Source organism: Crocodylus siamensis, chromosome 15 (assembly GCF_052110815.1).
Source record: "Crocodylus siamensis isolate JL-2025a chromosome 15, ASM5211081v1, whole genome shotgun sequence".
NCBI classification, from domain to species: Eukaryota; Metazoa; Chordata; order Crocodylia; family Crocodylidae; genus Crocodylus; species Crocodylus siamensis.
Genome location: NC_143409.1, coordinates 55,032,645 through 55,060,058, shown reverse-complemented (window position 1 = coordinate 55,060,058; position 27,414 = coordinate 55,032,645). Strand labels below are relative to the sequence as shown.

The 27,414-nt window shown below is 54.2% G+C and overlaps 1 protein-coding gene and 1 pseudogene across 2 annotated transcripts in view; one reads left to right on the top strand and one right to left on the bottom strand.

Moving 5' to 3' along the window:
• Nucleotides 1–27,414, bottom strand: part of LOC149852950 (DLA class II histocompatibility antigen, DR-1 beta chain-like) — a 298,803-nt pseudogene that overhangs the window by 157,408 nt on the left and 113,981 nt on the right. The gene's annotated exons all lie outside the window — the stretch shown is intronic.
• LOC149852953 (antigen-presenting glycoprotein CD1d-like) overlaps nt 24,998–27,414 on the top strand; it is a 3,417-nt gene continuing 1,000 nt past the window's right edge. The window contains exons 1-4 of the mRNA XM_090029517.1: nt 24,998–25,069; nt 25,189–25,494; nt 25,846–26,127; nt 26,377–26,670. Of these exons, the coding sequence (XP_089885643.1) occupies nt 25,009–25,069; nt 25,189–25,494; nt 25,846–26,127; nt 26,377–26,670 (943 nt within the window). The 5' untranslated portion in view covers nt 24,998–25,008. The remainder of the gene's footprint in view (nt 25,070–25,188; nt 25,495–25,845; nt 26,128–26,376; nt 26,671–27,414) is intronic.

Genomic DNA, 27,414 nt, shown 5'->3' with positions numbered 1-27,414 from the left:
GATAGGTAGAATGAGTGTATCAGTGCTCAGCCACACACTGTGCTCCCCGTACTCACAGCCCATGCTAGCTTCAAATGCTGGCAATCATCTGGATGATGTGAGCACCATGTAGAGTTGCACAGGTTGCTCCAGGTCACCCTACTCCTTGGGGTACATCTGAGGGGGCCAGGTGTTGTAGTCCAGGGCATGGGTGGGGATGCCATTGAAGAGCATGGTTGTCAGCAGTCAGAGTGTGTGGGTCTCCATGGGGAGTGTAAGGGAGGTTGTAGGGGATGGCATGGGGAAGGCTTGGGGAAAGCAAGGGTCAGCAGTGGGGCAATGTCCACCATGGCCCTTGCAGAATCCCCTGGGCATGCAGCCCCTTGCACCCGCCCTGGCACCAGCCATAGGATCAAGATATTCCATGCACTGAGAAGAGTCCCCCACACCAGGAGGAGTTTAGAGGGGACGAGAGGAAGCTGAGACATTGTTGGAGCTGGGCCCCAGCTGCTCTCACAGCCGCCCATGCCAACTTCTCCCTTTGTCTTCCTGCCCACAGGGGTCACCGCCCTGTTAGCACTTCTGCCAGAAAACAGCCCAGCAAATTTTGTGCCAGGACAGGGAAGGGATCACAACCATATTCTGGCTGTCCCAGCAGTGCTGCCTCTCCCTGGGCTAGGGAAACTTTGTTTTAATAGAGAACTGGGGGCACCTGGGTTTGCCTTGGAGAGTGCCCCTTCTGCACCCTTGCAGCACAGCAGGGGTACTTCAGTACTTCCCACCTCCAGCTTGTAAGGTTTTTTTTCTTACCACTCTGTCAATGTGGTTGCCCCGGGTTAAGGCACATGTGATTTGAGTCACCTAGCTTCTATTGTCCTGCGCCCTAGCATCATGACCTGCGGGGCAGGGCCCTGACTCCTGGTCAAGGTGTGACGCTTTTCAAATTGGTTAGTCGACCTCAGTCAACACCTGCCCCTGACTGGGTGAGAAGGTGAGGTCAGGGGGAGCTATTAAAGAGAGTCTCTCCAGGGGGAGTGGGGAGCCATTTTGGGACTTTTACACAGCAACTTAAACCTCTGCAATCCTCACCCACTTCTGGGATGCTGAAGTGAGTAAATCAGCAGAAACTTAACTAGAAAGGTAAGGCTTCATAGTTTCTTAGTAGGTAGGGGTCAGAAGGGACCTGAATAGATCATCTAGTCTGACCTCCTGCCACTGGTTGGAGAACATGCTGGAATCACACGACCCCAGACAGGTGTTCATCCAACCTCTTTTTGAATTTACCCAAGGTAGGAGCGAGGACCACTTCCCTAGGAAGTTGGTTCCAGATCCTAGCCACCCTAACAGGGAAATAGTGCCTCCTAATCTCTAACCTGAACCTATTCTCCAGCAGCTTCTGGCCATTGTTGCTCATCACCTCAGGTGCTGCTGCGGGGAATAGGACCCTTCCTACTTGCTGCTGATCTTCCCTAATGAGCTAGTAGGGAGCCATTAAATCCCGCCTTAGCCTCTGCTTGCTGAGGCTAAACAGGTTGAGGTCCCTCAGCCTCTCCTCATAGGGCCTGCTCTGTTGCTCTCCAACCAAGAAGGTGGCCCTCCTCTGGACCCTTTCAAGGCAGGCCACATCCTTCTTAAAGTGCGGTGCCCAGAACTGGATGCAGTACTCCAACTGGGGCCGGACCAATGTCACGTAGTCTCTGGACTGGCTTGAGATGCATCTTTGGATGCACGACAAGGTGCAGCTGGCTTTGCTGGCTGTGGTCTGGCATTGGCGGCTCATGTTCATCTTGGAGTCAATAATGACTCCAAGATCCCTTTCCACCTCTGTGCTCACGAGGGGGGAGCTGCCCAGCTTGTATGTATGCTGTGGATTCCTTCTCCACGGGTGCAGCACCCTGCATTTATCTACATTGAACCCCATCCTGTTACCATCCACCCACTTCTGTAGTCTGTCTAAATCTAATTGCAGCCTCCCTCTCCCTTCGAATGTGCCTACCTCTCCCCACATCTTGGTGTCATTGGCAAGCTTGGACGTGTTTTCCACCCCCTCGTCCAAGTCGCTGATGAAGATGTTGAACAGTGTAGGCCCCAGGACTGAGCCCCGGGAGACCCCACTGTTCACATCCCACCAGGTCGAGTACGACCCATCCACCACCACTCTCTGGGTGTACCCCATCAGCCAATTTTTTACCCATGCAACTGTGCAGGCATCAATGCCTCAGTCACTTAATTTATTAATGAGAATGGGGTGAGAGAGGGTGTCAAAGGCCTTCTTAAAGTCCAGAAAGACTATGTCCATGGCAACACCATCATCCAAGGATTTAGTTACCTGGTCATAAAAGGCCATCAGGTTGGTCAGGCAGGACCTGACTTTGATGAACCTGTGCTGATTGCCCCTCACAGATGTGATCCTTGATAATTTTCTCAAGGATTTTCCCCAAGACCGATGTGAGGCTTATGGGCCTATAGTTTCCTGGGTCCTCCTTTCTTCTTTTCTTATAAATGGGGACCACATTAGCTAGTTTCCAATCTCTGGGCACCTGGTCCGTGGACCACGATTGCTCATACATCTGCGCCAAGGGCACAGCAATGACTCCCGCCAGCTCCCTCAACACCTGTGGGTGGAGGGCATCAGGGCCCGCAGATTTCAAAACTTCCAGCTCTTCCAGAAGATCCCTAACTACTTCTGTGCAGACCTGAGGCTTGGCAGTGCTATCCTCAAGATTCCCCTTTCCTGTGGTGGGAGAGCTGTCTTGGACCCTGGCCAAGAAAACAGAGGCGAAGAACTTGTTAAAAATTCTGGCTTTCTTGTCTGGCATAGCCACTGTGGCAGGCCAGTAGGGGGCACTCCTGTATTGAGCCACCCACCTCCCTGTGCCGACCACTTTCCAGGCTCTGAGTGCCTCCCTGGGGGTGCGTCACGTCTGGCTGAGCCCCTTCCTGGAGCACACTCGCTAGCCTTGGGGTAACGTAAGTTGCCACCACCCCGAGAAGGGACTGCCTCGGCCCTGCATCCTCGGGGAAACACAGGCCTAATAGTCCTATGGGTACTTGAACCAGTTCAGGCACTTGGGACACTTCCCCAAGTCGGGTGTCAAAAAGGAGTCTCCCTTAGTCTGCAGACCTAAGGGGCCTCTTAGGCATAATTTAGACCCACCCCTCAATAAGTCTCCCACACCGGTCTCAAAGGAGAACTTTACTGATTACAGGGGTAGGGTGAAAATAGGGTACAATATAGAGCAATATCATAGATATCCCATCGAGCAAAACAGTCTGGCTGAGGTAGCCTTTTGATGATGCATCTGAGTTACTGCCAGCCATATATCTAACCAGATCTTGATTAGCTTACTCACAAGCATCATCCCGAGGCTGTTGGAGATTCCCTCTGGAGGCAGGCCACTCCTAGCTCGTGAGTTTTGGGGGAGATAGCCAGTTTCAGATGGTAAACCTCCTCTGTAAGTCTAAATCCCCCACATGGCAGCTGCCCCCTCCTCCTGGGCAGTCTTAACTTATATAGCCCCTGTGACCTCGTTCACCTGATCCAATGGAGGCCAGCACCTGTTGGCTGTCAGCCAACCATTTTGAAATACATCACTTGTTACCGGGCAGACTCTAGGCCACCAGGTAGATGCCCCTCACCCAGGTAGGTGATACCAGTCACATAGGCAGAGGGAGCAGGTTCCCCACTCCCTCAGGACTGTATCCAGCTCAGGTTACCTAAAGAGATAGGGTAAAGGTGTGTCTCCTCTGCTGGGCCCATCCTAATCAAATTGTCACAGGGCAGCAACCCGGGGGAATATTTCATAGATTTCATAGATTTCCTAGACATCAGGGCTGGAAGGGACCTCGGGAGATCATCGAGTCCAGCCCCCTGCCCAAAGGGCAGGAAGTCAGCTGGGGTCATAGGATCCCAGCAAGATAAGCATCCAATTTACTCTTGAAGGTGTTCAATGTAGGTGCTTGAACCACCTCCGACGGCAGACTGCTCCAGACCTTGGGGGCTCGGACAGTAAAGAAATTCTTCCTTATGTCCAGCCTGAAACGGTCTTGCAGGAGTTTGTGACCATTTGACCTAGTCATCCCTTGGGGCGCTCTGGTGAACAAACGTTCCCCCAGATCCTGGTGGTCACCCCTGATAAACTTATAGGTGGCCATCAGATCACCCCTGAGCCTGCACTTTTCCAGGCTAAAGAGCCCCATGGCTCTCAGCCTGTCATTGTAAAGTTTGTTTTCCTGACCTCTGATCATGCACTTGGCTCTTCTCTGGACTCTCTCAAGCTTCTCCACAGTATTTTGAAGTGTGGAGCCCAAAACTGGATGCAGTACTCCAGCTGTGGCCTCACCAAGGGCAAGTACAAGGGGAGAATGACGTCCTGAGATTTTCTTGAGAAGCATCTATGGATGCACGCCAGCATTTTGGTCACTTTACTAGCTGCAGCATCGCATTGCAGGCTCATGTTCATTCTGTGGTCAATGATGACCCCCAAGTCTCTTTCTTCTTTAGTGCTAGCCAGCTTAGCACTGCCGAGCGTATAAGGATGCTGCAGGTTTTTCCTCCCAAAGTGGAGACCCTTACATTTTTTGGTGTTAAACACCATGAGGTTCTCATCCGCCCATTTGCTGTGCCTGTCCAGGTTAGCCTGGATCACCCGCCTTTCATCTGGCGTGGATGCTTTGCCCTGGAGTTTGGTGTCATCAGTGAACTTGGCCAGTCCACTCCTGACTCCAATGTCCACATCATTAATGAAGATATTGAACAGTATGGGTCCAAGGACAGAGCCTTGAGGGACCCCACTGGTCACAGGGCACCACGATGAGTGACTGCCATCAATAACAACCCTCTGGGTCTGACCGCGGAGCCAATTTCCCAAGCAGCGGATCGTGGTGGACCCAAGGCCACAGTTGGCCAGTTTTGCCAAGAGGCCAGATACCAGATCGAAGGCTGGGATACCAGATTGAAGGCTTTTTTGAAGTCAAGATATATGACATCAATGTCATCTCCCTTGTCCAGGTGCTAGGTCACCTGGTCATAGAAGGAAAAGATATTGGTCAAGCAAGACCTACTCACAACAAACCCATGCTGCCTATCCCTTAGGATGTTAGCCTCGGCCAGTCCATTAAGGATGGCCACCTGAATAAAGTTTTATAAGATCTTCCCCAGGATAGAAGTCAGGCTAATGGGCCTGTAGTTAGCCGGATCCACTCTCCTCCCTTTCTTGAAGATCGGCACCACATTGGCCTTCTTCCAGTCTTTGGGCACTACACCAGAGCGCCAGGAGTTTTCAAAGATCCGTGCCAGAGGCTGGGCTATGATGCTCACCAGCTCCCTGAGTACTCTGGGGTGCAGACTGTCAGGGCCGGTTGACTTGAAGGTTTCCAGCCTCTCAAGATGTTCCTTCACAAGGTCAGCATTTATGGAGGGCAGGGAGCCCTCACCCAGACCTCCCTGACCCATAGCGGGCATGGGTATCCAATGGGTCTGATGAAAGCCTGACGCAAACTACCCATTTAATAGGTTGGCTTTTTCCTGGGTGTCAGTTGTCAGTTGCCCCATCTGGTTCAGCAGGGGTCCAGCGTTGCCCTTGCTTTTCCTCCGGCTCCCCACATATCTGAAAAAGGACTTTTTGTTGTCCTTGATGCTCAAAGCTAGTTGGAGTTCAGTTGCAGCCTTGGCTTTCCTGGTTTGCTCCCTGCAGGACTGGACCAGTGCAGAATAATCTTCCTTGCAGATTAATCCCATCTTCCATCCTTTTGCAGGCTTTTCTTTTTAGCCTTAGGAGATCTGCTAGATCCCTGGAGAGCCAGGGGGGCTGCTGTGCCCTCTTGCTGCCTTTCCTTTGAGATGGAATAGACTTAGCTTGTGCATTGAGGATCACTCCCTTGGGGAGCAACCACTCTTCTTGAACTCCTCTCCCCCTGGGGTCACAGTCCCTGAGGGCCTGACCGACAAGCCTCCTGAGCTTGTCAAAGTCGGCTTTTCTGAAGTCAAGGACTTCTGTGTTGCTGACTGACTTGCCAGCTTTATGGCGGATGGTGAAGATGATCAGCTTGTGGTCGCTGTCACCCAGCTTCCCATTGATCACTAGGTCATGATTAGGTCATCCCCTGTAGCCAGTACCAGGTCGAGCAACACTTTGCCTCTCATTGGCCCATAGACTTCTTGAGTCAGGTAGAGGTCATCCACGCATGAGAGGAAGCTTTCCCACAAGATGTCCGGGTAATTGAAGTCACCCATGACCACCATAGTCCTGGAGCATGTGGCCTCCGCCAGCTCCTGGGCGAACTCCTGGTCAAGCTCAGGACTTTGAGTGGGAGGTCTGTAGTAGACTCCCACCTTTGTGTCCCCTGTGCCGTGTTCCCCACGAATTTTAACCCAGAGGGTCTCTAGCTGTCCACCCTGGTCACCAACATCAGCTTGCAGGGACGCGTAGCTTTCCTTAACATAGAAAGCTACACCCCTGCCCCTTTTATCTACACGATCCCTCCTGTACAGGGTATAGCCATCTATACCCGTGGTCCAGTCATGGGTGGAGTCCCACCAGGTCTCCGTTATCCCAATGACATCATAATTCTTTGCACTGTGCAGGAGGACGAGCTCGTCCTGCTTGTTGCCCAGGCTCCTGGCATTAGTGTACAGGCAGGCAAGTATCCCCTTGGGGTCTCTTACCTTGCCCACGGATTGTGCCAGGGCTGGGGCAGGGGTGGGCTCCCTTAAGTGCCTTGGCCCGCAGGCTTTGCAAGGGTTGCTCAGTGGGCCAGCAGTGGCGGTAGTCCCCCCGGCCCCCAATGAGCTTAGTTTAAAGCCCGGTGGAGCAGGTCAGCCAGCCTGGCTGAGAAGAGCCTCCTCCCCAGGGAGGAGAGGTGGAGGCCATCTCTTCCCAGCAGCTCACTGCCTCTCTTGCCAAAGAGCGAGCTGTGGTCATAGAAGCCAAAGCCTTCCTAATGACACCAGCGCCACAGTCTTTGGTTGACTACATGGATCCTCCTCTCCCTCCTCAGCCCACAGCCCAAGACTGGGAGGATCGAAGAAAACACCACCTGTGCTCCCAGACCCCTAAGCCCCGCTCCCAAATCCCTGTAGCGCCTCATGACCTAGCTGGGAACACTCTGAGCCGTGTCATTGGTGCCCACATGAATAAGGAGCATAGGACAGTGGTCTGTGGGCTGGAGGAGCTTTGGGATCTTCTCCGCAATGTCCCGGATGCGGGCCCCCGGGAAGCAGCGGACTTCCTGGGCTAATTCAGGTCACTAGCCTGAGCTCCAGCTCCATCTTGGCCTTCCTAATGGCTCTCCTACACTCACTGGCCAAGGAGAAGTATTTCTCCTTGGGGATAGCCCCTCTCTTCCAGCGGTTGTACCCCTCCCTTTTGGCCCTCAAGCATTGTCTGATGCCTTTGTTGAGCCAAGGGGGTTTCAGAGCACTCTTACCCCCCTTGCTTCTCTCACGGACTGTCACACACTGAGCCTGGAAGATCATCCCCTTAAGGCATGACTATTCTTCATGGATTCCCATATCTTCTACCTTTTGGGCCCTCAGTGCCTCCCCCACTAATCTCTTAAGTTCATTGAAGTTGGTCCTTCTGAAGTCAGGGGCTTTGGTCTTGGTATAAGCCCTCAACATCCTGTGCTGGATGGTGAACTCCAGCAGGCGATGATCACTGTCACCCAGGTGGTCAGGGACCTGCAGTCCCCTCACCAGGTTAAGCTTTTAGCTTTTTAGAAAACCGCCAGAATGACATTGAGCACCGGATGCCAACAAGGTACCCCAATCCAGACTGTTTTTAGTTGATGTCTTCTGGTGCTGGTCATCCCTCGCTGCAACAATACGCACGACTGACGACGACGACCAGTGGGACCCACCCCTTCGGGGGTGGTTTTAACATCAGATCCCTCCCTCCACCCCATTGGCGGTGCGGGGTCCAAGTTCACCGCCGGCCGCAATCTGCAGGTGGCCCACAGGGACTGGCGGCCTTTGCCGCCCGACTGTGGAGACATCAAATAGTCCCTCACCATGTCATCCCCAGTGGCAAAGACCAGGTCCAGCAAGGCATCTCCCCTAGTGGGGCCATGCACCTCCTGGATAAGGTGGAGGTCCTGTATTTCAGCTAGAATCCTACGCGAATGGTCACACCTGGCTGACTGCTCCTCCCAGCAGATATCTGGGTAGTTTAGGTTCCCTAAACTGGGTGGTTTTGGCTTATAATTCTGGCTTATAGTATTTAGAGCTTATAAGGCTTATGATAATTTAGAAGAGCTTTAAATGGCTATCAGGCTGGTTCTGTTTGCTCAGAGTATTCTTTTGATACTTCTCTAACTTGTACCCCACCAAGCCTACCCACTCTACCCAATAATGCTATCCACTATAACAAGATTTGTGGTACATGTTCGAGAGGGAATGGGCAGGCGTTTCCATTTCCTTGGCTCGGCTGACTCAGGGAAGCACTCCAAGATCTCACAGGAGGTCTACCACCCTCAAGGTCTGTAAGGCTTGTGTACCCTGGGGGCACAGGGCCCAAGCAATGACCAGACAGAAACCTGAGCCCATGCGGTAGCAGCGCTATGCCAAGCTTGTGTGTATGCTTCAGGAAGGGGGCTGTTCAGAAGCAGCGTTCTCTCTAAACTGTGTGGCAATGCACGTGCACTCATGCTACACTGCCAGGTGTGCCTGCAATCCTGGGGATGTGGAGCTGGGCTGGAGCCTGTGGGAGGGTGAGGGCCAGGCTCTGGAGGTCAACAGGGCCTGCCCCCATGGTGTCTACTCCTGATGTCAGGTGAGGCTGTGGCTTGAGGCCATCACTGCAGGAGGGCAAGATTTGCCTTGTTGCCTGGCTCTGAAGGTCATGGACTGAGCACTGGCATTGGGCAGAGGAAGAGGGACCAGGCAGCAGATGAGAGCCCCGGTTCCAGCAAAAGCCCACAGAGTAGGACCCTGGTGCTGTGTTTGCCCCAGCATCGCCTTCCTGCTGCCTTCTCAGGTAGAAGCTGAAGGGCTGGGATCTGCACCTGGAACAGCTTTTCTCCTGTCTCTGAAAGGGGACTATGTGTGCAACGATCTGTGTGGGGTCTCAGCCCTGTTGGTGGCACCCAATGTCTGACCTGTGCAGGAGGGAGCGAGCAGCAAGGGTCCCTGGTGCAACCCGCCCCCCTCACTTCTGCACTTCCTCCCTGCTCCTCCTCCATTGTAGCCTGCAGCCTGGATCCTGACCCCCTGCCCCATCAGGAGCTATTGAGCCCGGAGATCCCACAACCAACTCTCTTTCCTCTTCAGTCAGAAGCCTGCTCCCACCATCTCTTAGCTGTGTCGTGGCACCCTTGGGGCCAGGTCATAGCTCTGCCCTGGGAGCTACTGTGCACCCCTTTCCCTGGTATTGGGGTGGAAGCAGGAAAGGGTTAATGCAGCTTCCTTTCCAACCCAGGGGCAGCTGGACCAGGGATGGGGGATATTATTATTACAATATATCTATAAATATATTTTGGTGTGTGTGTCTGTGGGAGTGTGTGTGTATGTGTATATATATATAAATATATAAGTATATGTATGTATATATGTATGTATATATATAAATCCACTATCATAGACTTCAAATAAACCTGTGCACCTGTTGCAATAACTTTACCACCCTCTGCCCTTCCCTAACCCAAACACAGTCTCTTAGTCCTGGCCCCAGTTTGGGGTTTCCCTTCTCAGTTCATTCACAGTCCTTGTCACCGTCACTTCCACTGCTGCTGATCCTGTTGTTGTCCTGCTCAGTCTTCAGGTCCAGTTGTGTCATTGGCCCCTTTGCTCTCCCTGTTCACTTCCTTTTCTTTGGGGGCTTTGAACAGCCTCTGCCACGTGTCCCTTTTCCAGCTGGATTTGGCTGCATCCTCTCCATCCTTTCCCACCATTTTCCACTAGTAGGACCGGAGCTCACTCAGAAACATTTTAACACAGTCCGTTGGCTTGAGCTCAGTATGTCTGTACATCAGGAGGTTCCTGCATTGCCACAGGGCACTCCTGATGCAGGACAGGACACAAACAGGTCAAGAGGATATTCTGGGACCCGTGATGTTTTGTCAGGTGTCCGTACAGCGTTGTCTCCCTTGTCATTTGCCTGACTCCTGTCACTTCCTTCAGGAGCCAGCTTACCTTTTCCCACACTCCTTTGACATAGGGGAGAGCCAAAAGAGGTGATAGATTGTCTCATTCACACCTTGGCAGCTTTCCCTGGGACAGCTGGGTCTAGACTCCCGTCTCGCTGTGTGCCTCCAGGCCTTCACTGGGAATGTGCGTGAGCTTTGAGCCAGCTGAAATCTCTGGTCTTTTCTTAGGTCTTTGTGGGAGACCTGGACCCACACAGCTTGGCAGTTGTCATCAGGGAGCAGCTCCATGGTTGGTAGCCCGTCTCTGTCTCCGACTGCCTTCTGTACCTTCCTATGGTTGGATATGGTCTCTGGGCTTTCCTTCTTTAGCCCGTACCTGCTACTCAGGAGCTGACCTATAAAATACTTGACAAAGCAGTTTGGTTTGGTTTCTGCTCCAGTCTCAAGTTTGTAGTTCTGGCTTGTGTACCATGCTGGCAGGAACAGGTGGATGTCTGGCATGCCCCTGCCCAGGCCTGTTTCTTTGTATAGGGTCTTCCTTGCCACCTTCCCCATTCTGGATCCCCAGAGGAAGATGCCTGATGCGCTGGGCCAGGGGTTCAATAGTGCAGATAAAAAGGATTGGGGAGAGTGGGCAGCCCTGCTGGACCCCGACTCTATCGTGATCCCCGTGCTCAAGAACCCGTTGACCAGCACCTCGCTGCTCATGTTCATGTACAGTGTCCTTATCCAGCCGATGAAGGTTGAGGGGACACCCATTCGCTTCAGCGAGAAACCGGTGTGACACTCTGTCCTAGGTCTTGTCCAGGTCCAGGTTCAGCACCGCCCCTTCTGCCTTCTGTCCCGTCCCAGCTGGAGCACGTCCCTCAGTTGCAGCACGGCCCCTTGGATCTGATGTCCTGGTACCGCACACGACTGGTCCTCATGGATGATGGAGCCTCGGACAGATTTAAATTGCTTGGCCAAGACTTTGGGCAGCAGCTTCTAGTTGAAGTTCAGGAGGGTGATCGGCCTCCAGTTCTTCAAATCCTCCCCTGGACCCTCCTTTTGCAAGAGGGTCACGAGGCCCCGGTACATCCCAGCTCCTTATTGGTCAAGTAAAACTCCTTGGGCAGGCTGTCTGACCCAGGAGTCCTACCGTTGATGAACCTCCGAGGGTGTGCTCGACCTCCTCCAGTGTCCCCAGCTGCTGTTGCTCGGCTTCTCCAAGGGGCTGGGTGAGCCCTGCAGGCTCTGCCACTTCCTTCGACTGGTGCTTTGCTCCTGCACCATCTCTCAGGCACGTCATGGGCTTCTTTTTGCTCTTCTTTAGTGTGGAGAAGCAAGCAGATCACTCCTCCCCCTCCCCCACCCAGTGGGCCCTGGCCTGGAAGATCTTTTTCCTGGCCTCTTCCTCGTACCAGGCACCGACCTGGGCCTTCGCCTCCTGCATGCCATCCCTCACATCCCAGCCTGCCGCCGCCTGCCTGTGCAGGTCCTGTAACTTAAGGCCAGGCGCTCGTGCGGCCTTCTGTGGGAGAAAGCTCGGTGCTCGCCAGCCGGCTGGAAGAAGACCTCGGCCCTATTTTTGATGCTGGCCCACGACTCTGTCTGATTCGGATACGGGACCTTGAGGCTTCTCCAGCCTGCATAGTGCTCTCTAACTTTGCGGGGTCTTTTCGTCTTCCAACAGTGGGGGTGTTCAGCTCCATGCCCCCTTGGCCCTCTCCAGCGGACCTCCCATTTCAGCCTGGGTCATGAGGAGGCAGTGATCCAAGAAACAGGCGGGCATGGAGCGGGCTCCCTTTACCTTCCCCCCCTTGGGGAGGAGGGCAAAATCTATTTGGGTTTTGTTTGCACTACTGCTCTGGGCTCTGCTGACTCTATCTTCCTCGCTGATGACGCAGTTGAAATCTCCTGCGATGATTACTGGCCATTCCTCCCCAGAAGCCACCTGCTTCTTTAAGGGTCACACATTTTTAGCAATGAGATTGAGAACTGCCTCCTGTCCAGCTAGGAGCTGAGTAGTGTGGGTGGTTGTTTGCCCATTCTTCCCCCCACCCGCCGTGAGATGCCTGCCCCACACATGAACCTTTTCAAGAATAGGAGCCCTAGGTCCCTGAAAAGCATTGTTTCACCCTTGCAACTCCCTCCTAAAGGGGGAATACACACATGGGCGACAGGGAGTCTCACCCCAACGATAATCCTCATAGTACAGGGGATCCAGTTTTGCTCATCATCCCAGCTTTTTAATTCATTTTCACTAGACCTGCACCACTCCCCATAACTTCTTCCTGTATTGCTGCCATACTTCCTCACGACACTTCTGACGTAGCTTCTATCTCCTTCATCTCCTTCTATCTCCATCATTCAGTGGGCAGCACTGACTGATCAGACCCCGTTCTACCTTGCAAATCTTTTCAAACTGCCCACTGTGCTTTTTTCATCCAGTGCCTTCTGTTTCCATGATGCTATTTCTTTATCTGCTTTCTCCTTTTGGTCCTGTAAAATCCCCACCCAATTGTCTAACTTTACAATTTACAGCATGTCTTTTAAAGACGCTTCTTGCACTGAATTGCATTTGTGCCTGTGAGATGGCTGCATCTTGCCATTGTTTTGGGTTTTTTTAATATAATTTGTATCCAAGGCCAAATTAGCCAAAACTAATTCCAAATCCAGGAGTCCAGAACCATAAGTGGCTCTGCTAGCAGCAAACATCCTCCACATGCACCTGGGACTTCAGATGTTTCCAGAACCTTTGCATCCTACTTGCAGACCCAAGCCCAGAGGCTTGGGATTTGTGTGCCCCCTAGTTTTGCTTGCCCTTAGCCATAAGGCCCTCAGAGTAAGGAAACTCCCATTTCCATAAACTGGGTTTACAGCCACTGCACCTCAGCCAGTACTGAACCATGCCAGAAGAGCAGTTCTCCTGTGAGGCGGTTCAGGAAAACTGCCTTCTTGGTATGGTATTTCCCCTGCCAGGTTAAGAAGCCACTATGCATGATCTGAGCTTTCAAGAGGCTTTTCTGTCTCATTTTTTGAAATCTTTAACTCTTTATTCCCTTTGCTGTGCCTCGTTAATTAAAGCTTCGCATGTCAATAGCAACTCTTCTAGAGTGACTCACTTCTTTCTCCTTTTCTCACCTGGGATTTATGCCCAGAGACTATCCAAGAAGACCACTGATCACATAAATGCACAAATATGTCTGGTACACAGAACACTTTATTTCCCAAACATAGAGTGGTTTTGGCTACCACCCATTTTTCTAGCTCCGACGGCTCTTTTCTCACTGAGCCAGCTATCAAACTAATCCAAGGGGTCGGGGTCGGGGTCGGGAGGCTGGAGGGGAAGGCAGGGGTATGCGCCTTATCCTAACTCAGTTCCGTCCAAGGGAATTGAATAGGAGCCACCCAGGGACACCAAATCATTTTCTGAGCCTTACTGAGGCCGCAGTGCCCACAAGGGAGTGGTGCTTGGCTCCCCAAGCAAGGCTCTGCTGCGCCTCTGCCCTGCTGGAAGCCATGGCAGTACCAGCTGCTTCCCAGGCCTGGGGCTCAAAGCCTCCATCTGGGGCTGGCCTGAGAAGAGAGCTCAGCAGACAAGTCTGTTGTGGTGGAAAAGGAGGCAGGACTCCAGACTTGCCAGGGGTTGGTCTTCTTGGGTCAGTGCCACTGCCTCTGGAGTTGGCCCGAGCACTGCCGCTCCCCTGGCCTTGGGCAGGGGTCTGCCTTGGGACCACCACCAGTAGGGCACAGGAGCTCTGCGAGAAGAGGGGTGCAGTGGCATTATGCCACAGTGCCTTAAATTGCCTCCTGCAGTGTTGGCTACCAACCGCAGCCCCAGCCCCAAGCCCCAACTTGCAGCCCGCAGCCTGAGCCCCAAACCCTAGCCCCCTAACTCCCAACTCTGGCCCCAGCCCCAGCTGTCATCGCAAGCCCCCCAACCCGCCGCCCCAAACCTTGCAGCTCATCCACTAGCTCCCAGCTGTTGACCCCAGTCTCTGCCCCATCTCCAAGCCCCCCAGCTCCTCCCTTAGGGTAACCACACATCCCTAATTGGGCAGAACAGTCCCAAAATGGGAGCCCATGTCCTAGTCCCAGGCTGCATGATTGTGGGACAGTATTTGTCTCAGATTTTCAGTATTGTGCAAGGATCTGGGTTTGAGAAGCAGCCTGGAGGCTGCTTGGGGCTGCCAGGAGCGGGATGCATGCGGCGACATGTGCATGTGCACACCTGCACATATGCCCGTGGCTGGGAATACAGCCAGGCAATGTGGAAAGCAGCTCCTTGCAGGTAACTTTATGGGGGAAAGGGATATAGGGGCCAGATTGAGGCTCTCATGCTGAAGGAGGGTGTGGGGCAGGAGCTGGGGCTGGGGGCACTACCCAGGTGGGCCAGTGCATGGGGCCAGAGTGGGGAATGGGAAGGAGCCACATGAGGCTCATGGTGGGGGTGGGAGAGAGGGACGGGTGGGTATGGCTCTCCAGCACTGGGCACACTCCCCAGGTGGGCACATGGCCCCCGAGATTTGTGCTCGGGGCTGGGATGGATGCAGACTTTCCACTGCAAACTTAGGGCTCCCTGCCTTGCTCCCCTCCCTTGAGAGGCCAGTGCCACCATGGTGAGGTGCCCCCTCCCTGCCTGGCAGCAGTGGGGCAGTAGCATGGAGTTGTTCCCCCCGCTGCTGCTGGGTGGGCGGGAGGTGCACAGCTGGTGCAGAGCTCCTGAAAGAAAAGCAGAAGGGCGGGGAGCCTGTACCTGCCCCCACTCTGCTTGGCTCTGCTGCGGCATGCTGCTGGCGGGGGGGGTGGGGCAGGGTTGGGGACAGACACAGGCATGTCTCCTTCATTTCCATTGTGAAAAGGTGGTCACCCCAGCTCCCACCTCAAGCCCTCAGCTCCAAACCTCCAGCCTCAGCCCCTAGCTCCCAGCTGCTGTCCCCACACCCCCATCCTCAAGCCCCCATCTCTCATCTCCCAGCCTCAGCTGGAATTTCTCTCTGGCCCCCAGTCTGTTCCTTTCATTTTCTGAACCCTCATTCACATCTGAGAGAAGTCAGTATTAAATCCCTACTTACCTGCCCCTGTCCAGGCAAGGAGGAGGAGGAGGAAGAGAGGAGGCAGCATGCTCTGGGGAGCAATGCTCATGGGGCTCCAAGGGCTGATTGCAGCAGCTGCTCGTGCAATTGCACCCATGCCCCCCAGCCAGGCCGAGCAGAACAAGTGCCCAATCCTGGAGGTCTGCTTCACTGTGACCCCTGGTGTGGGGCTGGGATGAGGGGCTCTACAGGCTTTGGAGGGGCTTCTGGCAGCCCCTGCTTTGAGTGCTTGCTCTTGGTGCCCCAGTCTGTGTTCCCCACCTCCTGCATCTGGTTCCCGCCATGGTTTCACTTCCCCTTTCACTTCCCCCAGCTTCCACAGTGCTGTTCTGCACTGCTGGGGGGCATCATGGAGTCAACCCCCTCTGCCCCCCACAGCATGCCACTCCCCCTCCTTGGGGCCAGGAAGGGGTCTTTGGGGAAGGGGGTAAAAAGCAGGGGAGTCTGGGAGGCAGGCAGGTGTGTAGGATCTTGGCCAGAGCCAGATTCCCTTTAACTTTCTGGGTTTTATTTCCTTTCCTTTTCTTTATCCTCTCACACGTGCCTGTCAGCCTGGCTGTGCTGGGTTACTGTGTGGGTGAGGGGGTGTGGATTTAACATCTCTGTTTGGAGCCGTGACCTCAAGGCACAGGGTCAGGGCCTTAAGCACCTGTCACTCCTCTAGATACCGTGATGTTTTTCAAAGTGCTGCAAATGTCAGGCTTTCCCAGGCTGGGGAAGATGTGGGGGTGGGTGGAGGGGAGATAGGCAGGAGCCTGCAGGAGGGTGAAGGCCTATCCCTTGGGCTGGTGGGGATCAATGTGCCTGCCCCCCTGTGCCAGGGGAGGCTATGGCCTGAGGCCTTCACTGCAGGAGGGCAAGACCCACTTGGACATCTGTGTCCACAAGCAGTTGCCTGCTGACACCCAGCAAAAGGAAGCAGGACCAAGTGGCAGGAGGGACCTCCAGCTCCAGCAAGTGACCCCAGATGAGGAACTTGCTGTTGCACCTGTCCCAGCATCTCCTTCCCACTCCCTTCTCCAGGGAGAGGGATGCATGGCTAAATGTGCAGCAGCAGCAGCAGCGTGGGCTGGTGGGTGGTGGCAGCAGCCACAGCATACGTGCTTCCCCCCGCTCCTGGGAGGTGGCAGCAGCCATGGTGGGCAGGGTGTTGGGTGGCAGCGCTCCCTCCCCTCTCCCTCCACCTGTCATTCTTGATGGAGAATTGGCTATCTTCTAATAGCCAGTTAGACGTCTGTCTGTCTGTGTGTCTTTCTGTTGTAAGGCTTTTGGGCAGCGGTGCATGTGCCTCCGGCAATTGGCTGCATGGGCTCTACTGCCTGAGGCAGGGAGAGAGCCTCAGGCATTGAGGTGGCTGGAAGCACTGCTGCTCTGGGGGAGGAGGCAGAGGTGGGTGGGAAGGGGCCTCGTGGGAAGCCACCACTGCCACCTCAGGCAGGGAGACGGATGCAGGGACGTGGTTGCGGCTGGTCTGGGGCAGGAGGCAGAGGCAGGCACAGGGGAGGGAGCCACCGCATTGGAGGCTGAAGAAGAAATGCCCATCAAGAATGATGGGCAGGGCATGGCTCCAGTAGAGCAGGCCAAGCAGTCATGAAAACTTCATTGATTCATAAATTGTAAGGCTGGAAGGGACCTCGGAAGATCATTGGATCCAGCCCCCTTGCACAAGGCAAAAAAGATATCTGGGGGTCAGGTGAGCACAGCAAGATGACCATCCAGTTTCCTCTTGAAGATTTCCAGGGTAGGTGATTGCATCACCTCTGCGGGGAGCTTAGTCCACAGTCTGGACACCCTGACTGTGAAGAGATTTTTCCTGATGTTGAGCCGGAAACGGTCCTCCAGGAGTTTGAGGCCATTACTCCCGGTTTTTCCCAAGGGTGCCCTGGTGAACAGTTGCTCACTGAGCCCTTGATGTACTCCTCTGATGTAGCGGCCCCCTCTGTTTTTGAGGCTGAAGAGTCCCAGGTCCATCAGCCTTTCCTTGTATTGTTTTCCATGCAAGTCTCTGACCATATGAGTAGTCCTTCGCTGGACTCTCTCAAACCGTGCCATGTCCTTGTGCGGTTCAGTGCAGCCCAGAACAGGATGCAGTCCTCCAGCTGCGGTTTCACCAATGCTGAGTGGATCGGAAGAATCACTTCCTTGGTTCTGTTGGAGATGCATCAACTGATGCATGCCAGGGTATTATTTGCCCTACTGGCCAGTGGCAAAGCATAGAGGGTGCATAGGGGTGCACATGCACACCTTGAGAGTGCCAGTGAACCCCCTGACCGGCCACGCTTGCTGCTTAGGAAACAGGCAGGTTTTTCTCAGGAGTGGCCTGGTGAACAGCACAGAGCCCTGATGTAGTGGTAAGCTGCTACCAGGTTCCCCAGCCACTTCCACAAGTGGCCACAGTGATCAACCACCTTGCAATCAGCCGCGGGGAGATCCGCCCCACCCTGCACCTCAGTCAGCAAGATTGGCTGTGGGTCTCCAGACACCGGTCGCTGACAGCGCACTGTGGGGGCATGCGTCCTCGCCGACTAAGATGGCACGAGTTGCCCATGCTACTGGCTACAGCGTTGCACTGCCAGATCATATTCATACTGTGGTCTATTATTACCCCCAGGTCCCGTTAGTTGGTGGTGCTGGTCAGTTTGACACTGCGAAGCGTTGAATCATTGAAGTTGGGTCGAAGGGACCTTGTAGATCTTCAAGTCTGACCCCCGGCCTGGGCAGGAGACAAATTGGGCTCAAATGACTCCAGCCAGGTAGGCACCAAGCCTCTTCTTAAGGCCCTCCAGGGTAGGAGCCAGCACCACTTCCCTAGGAAGTTGGTTCCAGACCCTAGCCGCCCTGACCGTGAAGTAGTTCTTGCGGATGTCTAATCTAAACCTCCTCTCCAACAACTTGTGGCCATTATTCCTTGTTATGCGGCGGGGGGGGGGGGGGGGGTGCTCGGGGAAACACGGTCTCTCCCAAACCCTTCTGGTTCCCCCTAGTGAGTTTATAGACGGTCATCAGGTCCCCCCTCAGCCTTCTCTTGTGAAGGCTGAACAGGTTCAGGTCCTGCAGTCTTTCATTGTAGGGTCTGCCCTGTTGTCCCTGGATCATGCGGGTGGCCCTCCTCTGGACCCTCTCCATGCTGTCCACATCCCTCCTGAAGTGCGGCGCCCAGACCTGGACGCAGTCCTCCAGCTGCGGCCTGACCAGTGCCACATAGAGGGGGAGGATCACCTCCTTGGACCTGCTGGAGATGCATCTGTGAGTGCACGAAGGGCACTCTCACTGAGATGGGCAATACATTGGTTTAGGTCTGGGTTTTCCTCTCCTCCTCCAAGCAATGGGCTTTGGGGTGGGGGTGGGGATTGGTATGCTTCAAGGTCAAACTTAAGCTGGAGTGTGACATGTATTGAAACTGCTAGTTCTTTTCCAGGAATCATGGCAAGTTCTGCAAACTCAGATCCTCCAAATAAAGATGGTTCTGTTATGCCCTGTTAAAGTTACCCTTTTGCTAAGGCACAATAATGGTACCATTATGATAACTAGAACTACAGGCTCCTATAGCCAAAATAAGAATGCCCACACAGACTTTAAGTTTCACAAACCAATGGATAGAAAGGGGAAGCTAGCCTATGAGAGCAATTAGTGAGCAATCAATTTGGTAATTGCCACCATTGTAAAGTCAAGTAACCCCTTGACCACAATCAATGGTGGGATGGCCATGTCCCCTCACCCTTCCCCTCCTGCTGGTCTTGTCCTCTCAGGGCTTCCCTGGTGAGCTGATCCAGCCCCTGCCGATCAAGTTGCCCAAGAAGAGGAAGCGCTCCATCCATGCCCGCTGCCTCATGGAAGAGGAGGAGAAGGAGGCTGAGGCTGAGGCTGGGCTGGGGAGATGGGCATGGGCAGCTGAGGGCATGGAGGAGGTTTTTTACTCCCTGCATGCCATCAAGTAGGAGATTGAGCAGCTGCTGTACCCTGATGGTAGCTGTGACAGCCGTGCTTGTACTTGCCAAGACCTGCAGCTCTGCCGGCCTGGCCTGCCTGAGGGTGAGTCCTGCAGCAGGGAAGGGGGTGGGTGGTGGGGGGAAGGGAGGGACCACTGTACTGCATGCAGTGCTTTTTCCCCCGGCACTGAGCACTTCCTGCCACAATTCCTTTCCTGCAGGCAAGAGCCACTAGTAGGCACTGCGCTCTGGGGGTCCTGTATGGGGCTCTCTGGCCAGGCAGGCAGGCAGAGGTAGGCTCCCAAGGGACGTTGTGCTGTGGTGGTGCTTTCTCTCCAGCACTGAGCACTTGCTCAAACCATCCCTCTCTTGCAGGCCGGGGCACTGAGGGGTGCTATGTTGCAGGGGGTCCAGCAGAGGGCGCTCCAGCTGAGCAGGCAGGGCTGGGGCTGGCCCCCTATGAACACTGGGGTGGTGCTTTCTCCCCAGCACTGAGCACTTCCTCACATGATTTCTTTCCTGCAGAAAGGGGGACACAAGCAAGCTCTGTGCTGCAAGTAGGCCAGTGTGTGGGGGGGTGCTCTGGCCAGACTGGGTTGGGCCCAGAGTAGGGTGGGGAGGGGCTGTGCCTTGACACTGCCCCTGTTCCCCTGCTCCCCAGGTGAGTCCTGGATTGACCTCAACCGGGAATGTGCCCACTATGCTTTCAAGGTCTTCTGTAACTTCACAGCCAGTGGTGAGACCTGCATTTTCCCCTTCAAGGAGATAGAGGCAGTGAGTGGGGTTCTCTGGGAGGGGAGAGGGGCTGGGGGGGGGGGTGAAAGCAGGTGGGGGCAGGGAACCTCGACTCTTGGGTTCTCTGAGAAAGGAGGAGATGAGAGGGGACGCCCTGGCACCACCGCCCCTGCTGAGGTCCATCTGTCTGTCCCTTGGGCTTTCCCCTTCAGGTCCCGATGTCAGCATGTGAGTATGAGGAGCCGCAGACCTGGTACAGCCAGTTTCAGGAAGGCAGCAAGGTGTGCATCCAGCTGGCTTGAGCACATGGTGGGGGCTGGGAGTTTGTAGGGGGCTGTCCTGAGCTCTGTCTGTCCATCCAGGATCTCCCTGTCCACAAGCCCATGTATCTGCCCTTGGTTCTGTCTTGGTATGTCTACCCATCTGTTCTGGGCTTGCCCATCCATAGCTCTTCCAGTCTGTCTGGGTGCCCTGTGCTCTAGTCTGTTCAGGGTCTCCCCATCTGTCCAGCTCCCAGCTCCTCCCCTGACAGTGTCTCCCCCTTCCTCTCTCCCTGCCCCAAGTTTTCGTACATGGATGCTGAGGGGCAGGCACTGGGCGTGGTGCAGCTCACCTTCCTGCGGCTGCTCAGTGTCGCTGCCCGCCAGAACTTCACCTACCACTGCCACCGCTCGGTGGCCTGGCAAGGCCCTGGCACTGCTGGCTACTTTCATGCCCTGCACTTCCGTGGTGCCAATGAAGATGACCTCAGCAATGACACCAGTCCCTACATCAAAGCCCTCATGGATGGCTGTGCGGTGAGACCAGGGGCAGGACAGGTGGATGGACAAGAGAGGGAGGGAGGGACAGGGGGATGGAGATGTGAGGCCCAGTGCTGGGTGAGAAGGGATGGAAGAATGAAGAGACAAGGGAAGCAGAAAGGATGGAGGGATGACGGGTTTGGTGGGTGGATGGATGTATTGGGTTTGAAGCATTGGTGGATGAATGGATGGATGGATGGATTGATGGACAGATAGACTGACAGTCGGATAGATGTATGCACAGATAGAATGGATGGAATAATGAATGCAATGCATGGATATTTCATAGATTTCATAGACATTAGGGCTGGAAGGGACCTCGGGAGATCTTTGAGTCCAGCCCCTGCCCAGAGGGCAGGAAGTCAGCTGGGGTCATAGGATCCCAGCAAGATAAGCATCCAAGTTACTCTTGAAAGTGTTCAATGTAGGTGCTTGAACCACCTCCACTGGCAGACTGTTCCAGACCTTGGGGGCTCGGACAGTAAAGAAATTCTTCCTTATGTCCAGCCTGAAACGGTCTTGCAGGAGTTTGTGACTGTTTGACCTCGTCATCCCGTGGGGCGCTCTGGTGAACAGACGTTCCCCCAGATCCTGGTGGTCACCCCTGATAAACTTATAGGTGGCCATCAGATCTCCCCTGAGCCTGCGCTTTTCCAGGCTAAAGAGTCCCATGGCTCTCAGCCTGTCATCGTAAGATCTACAGGGATGATATACAGATGGATGTAAAAGTGCATGGACATATGGACAGATGGATATATGCCTGGAGGGATGAGTTGATGAAAATGGATGGATGGAGAGGCTAAGGGATGCAGGATGGGCAGAGGGTGGATGGATGGATGGATTGACACATTGTGTGGGTGGGTGGGTGGATTGATTGGTGAATGGATGGAATGGTGCATTGGGACAGGGGAATGACTGGATGGATGGATGGATGGATGGATGGATGGATGGATGGATGGATGGATGAGAGGGTGTTTGTTTGGGACGGGTGGGTGGGTGGGTGGACAGACTGGGGGGTGAGTGAGTGTGTGGGATGGGAGCTGGGATGGATGGGTGGATGAAAACGTGGGTGTTTGATGGGTCGGTGGATGATTGGGGGTCGACTGGTACATGGGCTGGGCATATGGATGGACAGTTGTATTGGTGGGTGGATGGTTGGGTGTATTGGGGGTTTGTAGATGAATGGTTGTGCTGCTGGATGCGTGGGCCAACGTCACATCTCACACCAAGAACGAAGGAGCCAGTTCCCCTGGGCTGAATGCAGAGCCCTGGGGAATTAACCCTTTCCTGCTTGCACTCCAGTAGTGTGGAAGGGGTCACACAGTGGCTCCCAGAGCAGATATATGACCTTGCTCTTGGGATCCTAGGACAAGGCTAAGGGTGGGTGGCAGCTGACTTCTGGTATCAGAGGAAAGACAGTGGCTGTGGGGCATCCAGGCTGGGTGGCTCTGTGAGGGCAGGGGGCCAGGGCCCAGGCTGGGGGCTGCAAGGGAGGAGGAGCAGGGAGGAAGGTCTCAGGGAAGGGGTTGCACCCTGCTTCCTGCCTTGGGGGACCTTCCAGCTTGCTCTCTCCTGTTGGACACTGGGTCGTGCTGACAAATCTGAGCCCACACGGCTCATTGCATGGATTACCTCCCATGTGGGGAGCGGGGTCGGGGTAAAAGCCCTGCCAGGAGCAGACTCCAGCCGTCCGGCCTCTCCCTGAGAAGGCAGCAGGAAGCAGATGCGGGGGAGGCACAATACCAAGTTCTCCCTTTGTGGGCTTTCACTGGAACCAGAGCTCTCTCCCTCCACCTGGTCCCACTTCCCCTGCCTGGTGCCAGTGCCCGGCTTGTGACCCATGGACCAGGAATCTGGGTGGGTCTTGTCCCCTTGCAGTGATGGCCTCAGGCCAGAGTCCCCCCCCGGCCCCAGGTGCAGAGGCTGTGTGGGGCAGGCTCTGTTGATTTCCAAGCCATGGCCCTCATCCTTCTACAGGCTGCTGCCCATCTCCGCCAGCCCCCGGCAGGATCTTGCCCTGGGGGTGGGGGTGACTCATTTCCCATCACCACCGCCCTGCAGGCTATGGGGGCTCAGCCCTGCTCCCCTGCTCCAGCAGCCAGCTCCCCTGACAGCAGGATTGGGGTCATCTCAGAGCAGAGCCAGGGTGGAGCTGGGGCTTGGTCTCTCCCTGCACCTGCTGTTACCCAAAAATTAGGCTACTGACAAGAGTTGGTTTCTTTTCAGTGGGGTAGTTTATTGGGAAGGGTACTGGGGAGTTATACACTTAGTAGAGACCATTAACTTATTAGAAATTGCATTACCCTACCATGCACACACTCACACACACATACATACATTCTCGCGGATGACACGCTTACATAATCCATCCCAAGGGGGTTGCAGGTAGGGACGGTCAATTCCTATCCATTAATGGAGTGGAGCAAGGTTCTTCTTCGTCAGGCATGCGCTTCTTGGTCGGCAAGTAACCAGCTCTCCCTGATGTCATCAGTTGGAACTGGTCTTCTTGTGAAGGACGTTGCACGGGCATCTGGCCTTGAATGGTCGGCTTCTAATTGCTGACAGAACACCTTCTCCGTGCATAACTGGTTTGTTTTTTCATATCGTCTGCTTCTTCTTTATTAGACATAATACCGCATTCATACCTTCTATTGCTTACCAGAACTCTTGGTGATACTTTCTAATCGACTGGTTACATTCCCCGCTTTGAGGCTTCAGGTATATTTTATCCCCAAACCTCATAAAATTAATTCTGTCATACCGACATATATATTCAACATATTAACTGTGATACTAAACAAAAACAAAATATCGTTTACATGAATACATAATATCATAGCATTAATTCAAAATAATGTAGTTTGTTAATAAAAGTAAATAAGCTGTTGATACTTTGATAACAAATACACTGAAGTAGATTTGTTAATACAATAATAAAAAGCATCTTTTTTTAAATGGGAATTTAAAGCTTGGATGTTCACTTATTAGGTAAGCAGAACCACAGGCAGCATAGGCAGCAACTGATGACACTAACGCTGCTTAATCCATAAATGTAAATAGCATGCAACTCGAGGAATGACACATTTCCGCACCAAAACCTGGACTTAGGGCTCCTGTTCTCTGAGGCCTTGTTGCTGTGGTTGCTTATCTTGTGTTATGGGACAGTATGGTACATACTTCTTTGTTCTCAGGCAGTTTCCTAGACTATATGTCCTTGTTGGCCTTCCTGTGCTAGAGAGCCCGTGTACTTCCAGGGCCATGAGAAGCTGTGTGTGTCTCTTAAGATCTTTAGAAATCCATTTAACCACTGCTGCTCATCTTGACCCCTTATAATGCACATATCCACATGTATAAGCCAATTTCTAAAAAACAGGCCTTTAAATCCCATTTCTAAGCCAATATATCCCCTCCTTGAATATGTATCTTTACACTCTACTGGAGTATAATAACTGGTATCACCTGGAATGTCTATGAGATTTGTGGGGAGGACTTCCACCGCTCATCCCGGGAAAAGTATGAGAGCAGTCATGGTCAGGGGGTCCAATGGGCTGGACGCTGTGATGAACCCTGAACCATTGTTCAAATGTTGCTCATACCCACGCTGACTCAGTCTCTTGCCTCAGCATTCCCTAGCCTGGAAACCGAGTTTTAGCCAAGTAGGTTTAAATAGGCCAACCATACTGGGACCGGGGAATGTACGGCCTGAGATACCTCCTAAACCTTACTACAAATTTGAGCTAACCCCTTTAAAATGCTTCCTAATAGCTAGTCAGAGAAAGGAAAAGATTTTGTAGCTTCCCATAAAAGCAACAAAAAACAGATACCTGCTTAGCTTCCAACGGGCTGGATAATGATAAATAATTTCGTTTTTTCATATCATTTGCTCCTTCTGTATTAGTCAGACATGTCTCATTCAAACCCTCTGCTGCTTCCTAGACCTATTAGTGATACGTTTTCTAACCTAGTGGCTACACTGGGGCCTGTGGGGAGCTGTTGCTCTGTCGTGTAACTGCTATGGTCGGATCCTGGCAAACCTACCTGCCAAAGCCAGGGAAGTGGGGCCCGAGCTTGGGGTGGGTAATACCCACCAGCAGCCTCAGGGCACAGGAGCGGTAAACCAGGGTTGGGGCAGTAGTAGGTGCTGTGCTGCAGATGGGGCAGAAGGGACACTCTCCTAGGCAGCCCCAGTAGCCCCCAGTCCTAGATAGGGTTTTAAACATTGGCCCAGTATGAGGGAAGGCGGCAGGGTGGGGACACCCAGGGCAGGGTGGAAGGGGGCCTTTCCTCCCGTAGCAGATGATTGGCCAAGCATAGATGTTGGCTTCTGTGGGCAGGAAGAGGAAAGGAGAAGTTGGTGTGGGCGGGTGTGAGACCTACCAGAGCCCCACTCCAGGCTCTCCTGCAATGATGCAGCAGCTTCCTCTCCCCCTCCCTTGCCTCTTTGTGGCATGGGGGGCCCTGCTCGGTGTGTGGAGGGCTCTGATTCTGTAGCTGGGGCTGGGGAAGACATCAGTTGCTCCATGCATGATGGGGTGCTTGTGCAAGGTTGGGCGTGGGCATTGCTGACCCTTGCTTTCTTTGCAGCCATCCCCATGGCATCCCCCATGCCCTCCTTGCCGCCCCCCGGGGAGCCCCAGATACTTCAGCTGCTGATGACCATGGTCTTCCATGACACCACCAGAGCAGCTGACATGCAGGGCAGTGCGCTGCTGGGTGATGTCCCCACCCACGCCATGGACTGTGGTACCTGCCCCATTCGCTTCCACCAGCCCTGGGCCCGCCAGGGGCTGTCCCCCAAGCAGTGGGGTGACCTGGAGAAAACTATTCATCTCTACCTGGCACTTATCACCAATACAGTTGTCACCGTGGTGCAAGGGACTGGCGTGAGCTGTGAGTATAAAGAGCTTGGGGTGGGGGCTGAGCACTGACATGCTCATTGCAGCTGTCTCCCACCTGGCGGGGTTGGGGCCACCAGGGTACTTGTGGTGCCTGGCACTGGATAATGCCACCCTGAGTGGGTGCAGGGGGGACCCCAGCTTGCTTAGGGAGGCCCTGACACAGCCTGGGTATTTTAATGGCTGTCAGAGGAGGTACCAGGAGGATCTTGCAAAGCTGAAATGGTAGTCCAGCCACAAAGAAAGGATGAGGTGTCCCTGGCACCGTGCCACCATCTCTTCTCTTTCCCAATAGCCCCACCCCTGCTCCCCTGGTCCTGACAATGCACCCCTACTCCTCTTCCAGTCCCCTTTGTGATCCAGATCCTCATGGGCTGTGAGGTCCTTCCCAACGGCACCTCCCACAGCTTTTACCAGAGCGTGCGGGACAGGCACGACTTGGTGAGGTTCAACCTGGCCACGGGTGAGTGGGTGGCTGCACCAGGGGATGAGATGGCCCAGCGCGTTCGCCGTAGCTTCAGCCAGGACCGGGGCACATCCAGCCGGCTGCAGTTCCTGCTCCAGAACACCTGTGTCGCTGAGATCCTGAGCTTTGCCTACTACGGGAAGGAGACACTGAAGAGGCAGGGTGAGGCCAGACCTACACTTGCATAACCCCTCCTGGCCCCTGCCCCACCCTGCTCAGCCCGCCCACTGTCTGACATGGAGCTGTGTCTTGGGGAGGAAGCCATTGCTGCTTCTATCCAGCCCTTGTTTGGGCTGAGATGCAGCTGCCTCCAGGATGAGGCACCTCCAGTGGGACCCTTCATGCAGCTGGATATGCAGATGCCTCTTGTGCCATGGATACCCTAACCAAGCCTCTCTGTGCCATCCCCAGAACGTCCCGTGGCCATGGTGTTTGCCCGGCAGTCTCCCATCACCCCGCAGCTGCCACTGCTGCTGGTTTGCCGGGTCACTGGCTTCTACCCACGGCCCATTCGCGTGACCTGGCTGCGGGATGGTGAGGAGGTGACTCCAGGCCCGGGGCTGAACTCCAGCGGCCTCCTGCCCAATGCTGACCTGACCTACCAGCTGCGCATTGTCCTGGCCATTGATCCGGGAGCTGGGCACAGCTATGCCTGCCGTGTGGAGCACAGCAGCCTGGGGAGCCGAGGCCTTGTTGTGTATTGGGGTAGGTATGGGGCAGAACTGGTTATGGGGGGATGCTCTTAGGGATGGGGAGTGGCCAGCCCCTTGGATCCAGTGGCTGCCACCGATGGCTGGCTCCAGCCCCTGCCTCCATGCTCCTGCTTGGGTGGTGGAGGTTCCCTCCTCAGGGGCTCAGCTGTAGAGCAGTGAGGGACATGAAGGATGCAGGGATGGGATGAATAGACTATGGGGATTGGTGGGGCAGGATGGGCAGCCCGGACACATGCATTCCATCTAAGTGTTGGGGTGGGGAGCAGAGGCAGCAGGGGCTCATGTGGGGCAGGTGTTACCATATTTGCCCACTACTTTGAGGTGTGCTCATTTATTAGGACTAGGGTCTTGGTAATTCTATCAATGTGCTGCTTGCGTTACTTGTGTTTCTATACAGAGCTGTATCTCTCCCTTCTGCATGCCCTCACCCCCAGCGGAGCTATCTTGCAGGACTCAGTTCAGTGGGCTGGGTTCCTCCAGTCCCCAAATCAGTCATGCACACAAACACACACAGATTAACATGACACGCCTGACCTGGCTGGATTGATCAGCATGGACAGGCTGACACCCTCATATGCCAAGAATCAGTTCATCAGAAGAACAATAACCACAGGCAGACACAAGCACACAATTAAACAGAATACCTCTGAATCCAGCCGGGTGTCCAGATGACACCCCCATGGGCCAGCGTTCAGTTCATTAGGGCACGTCTGAGCCAAACTGTGTCAGTCAGCCT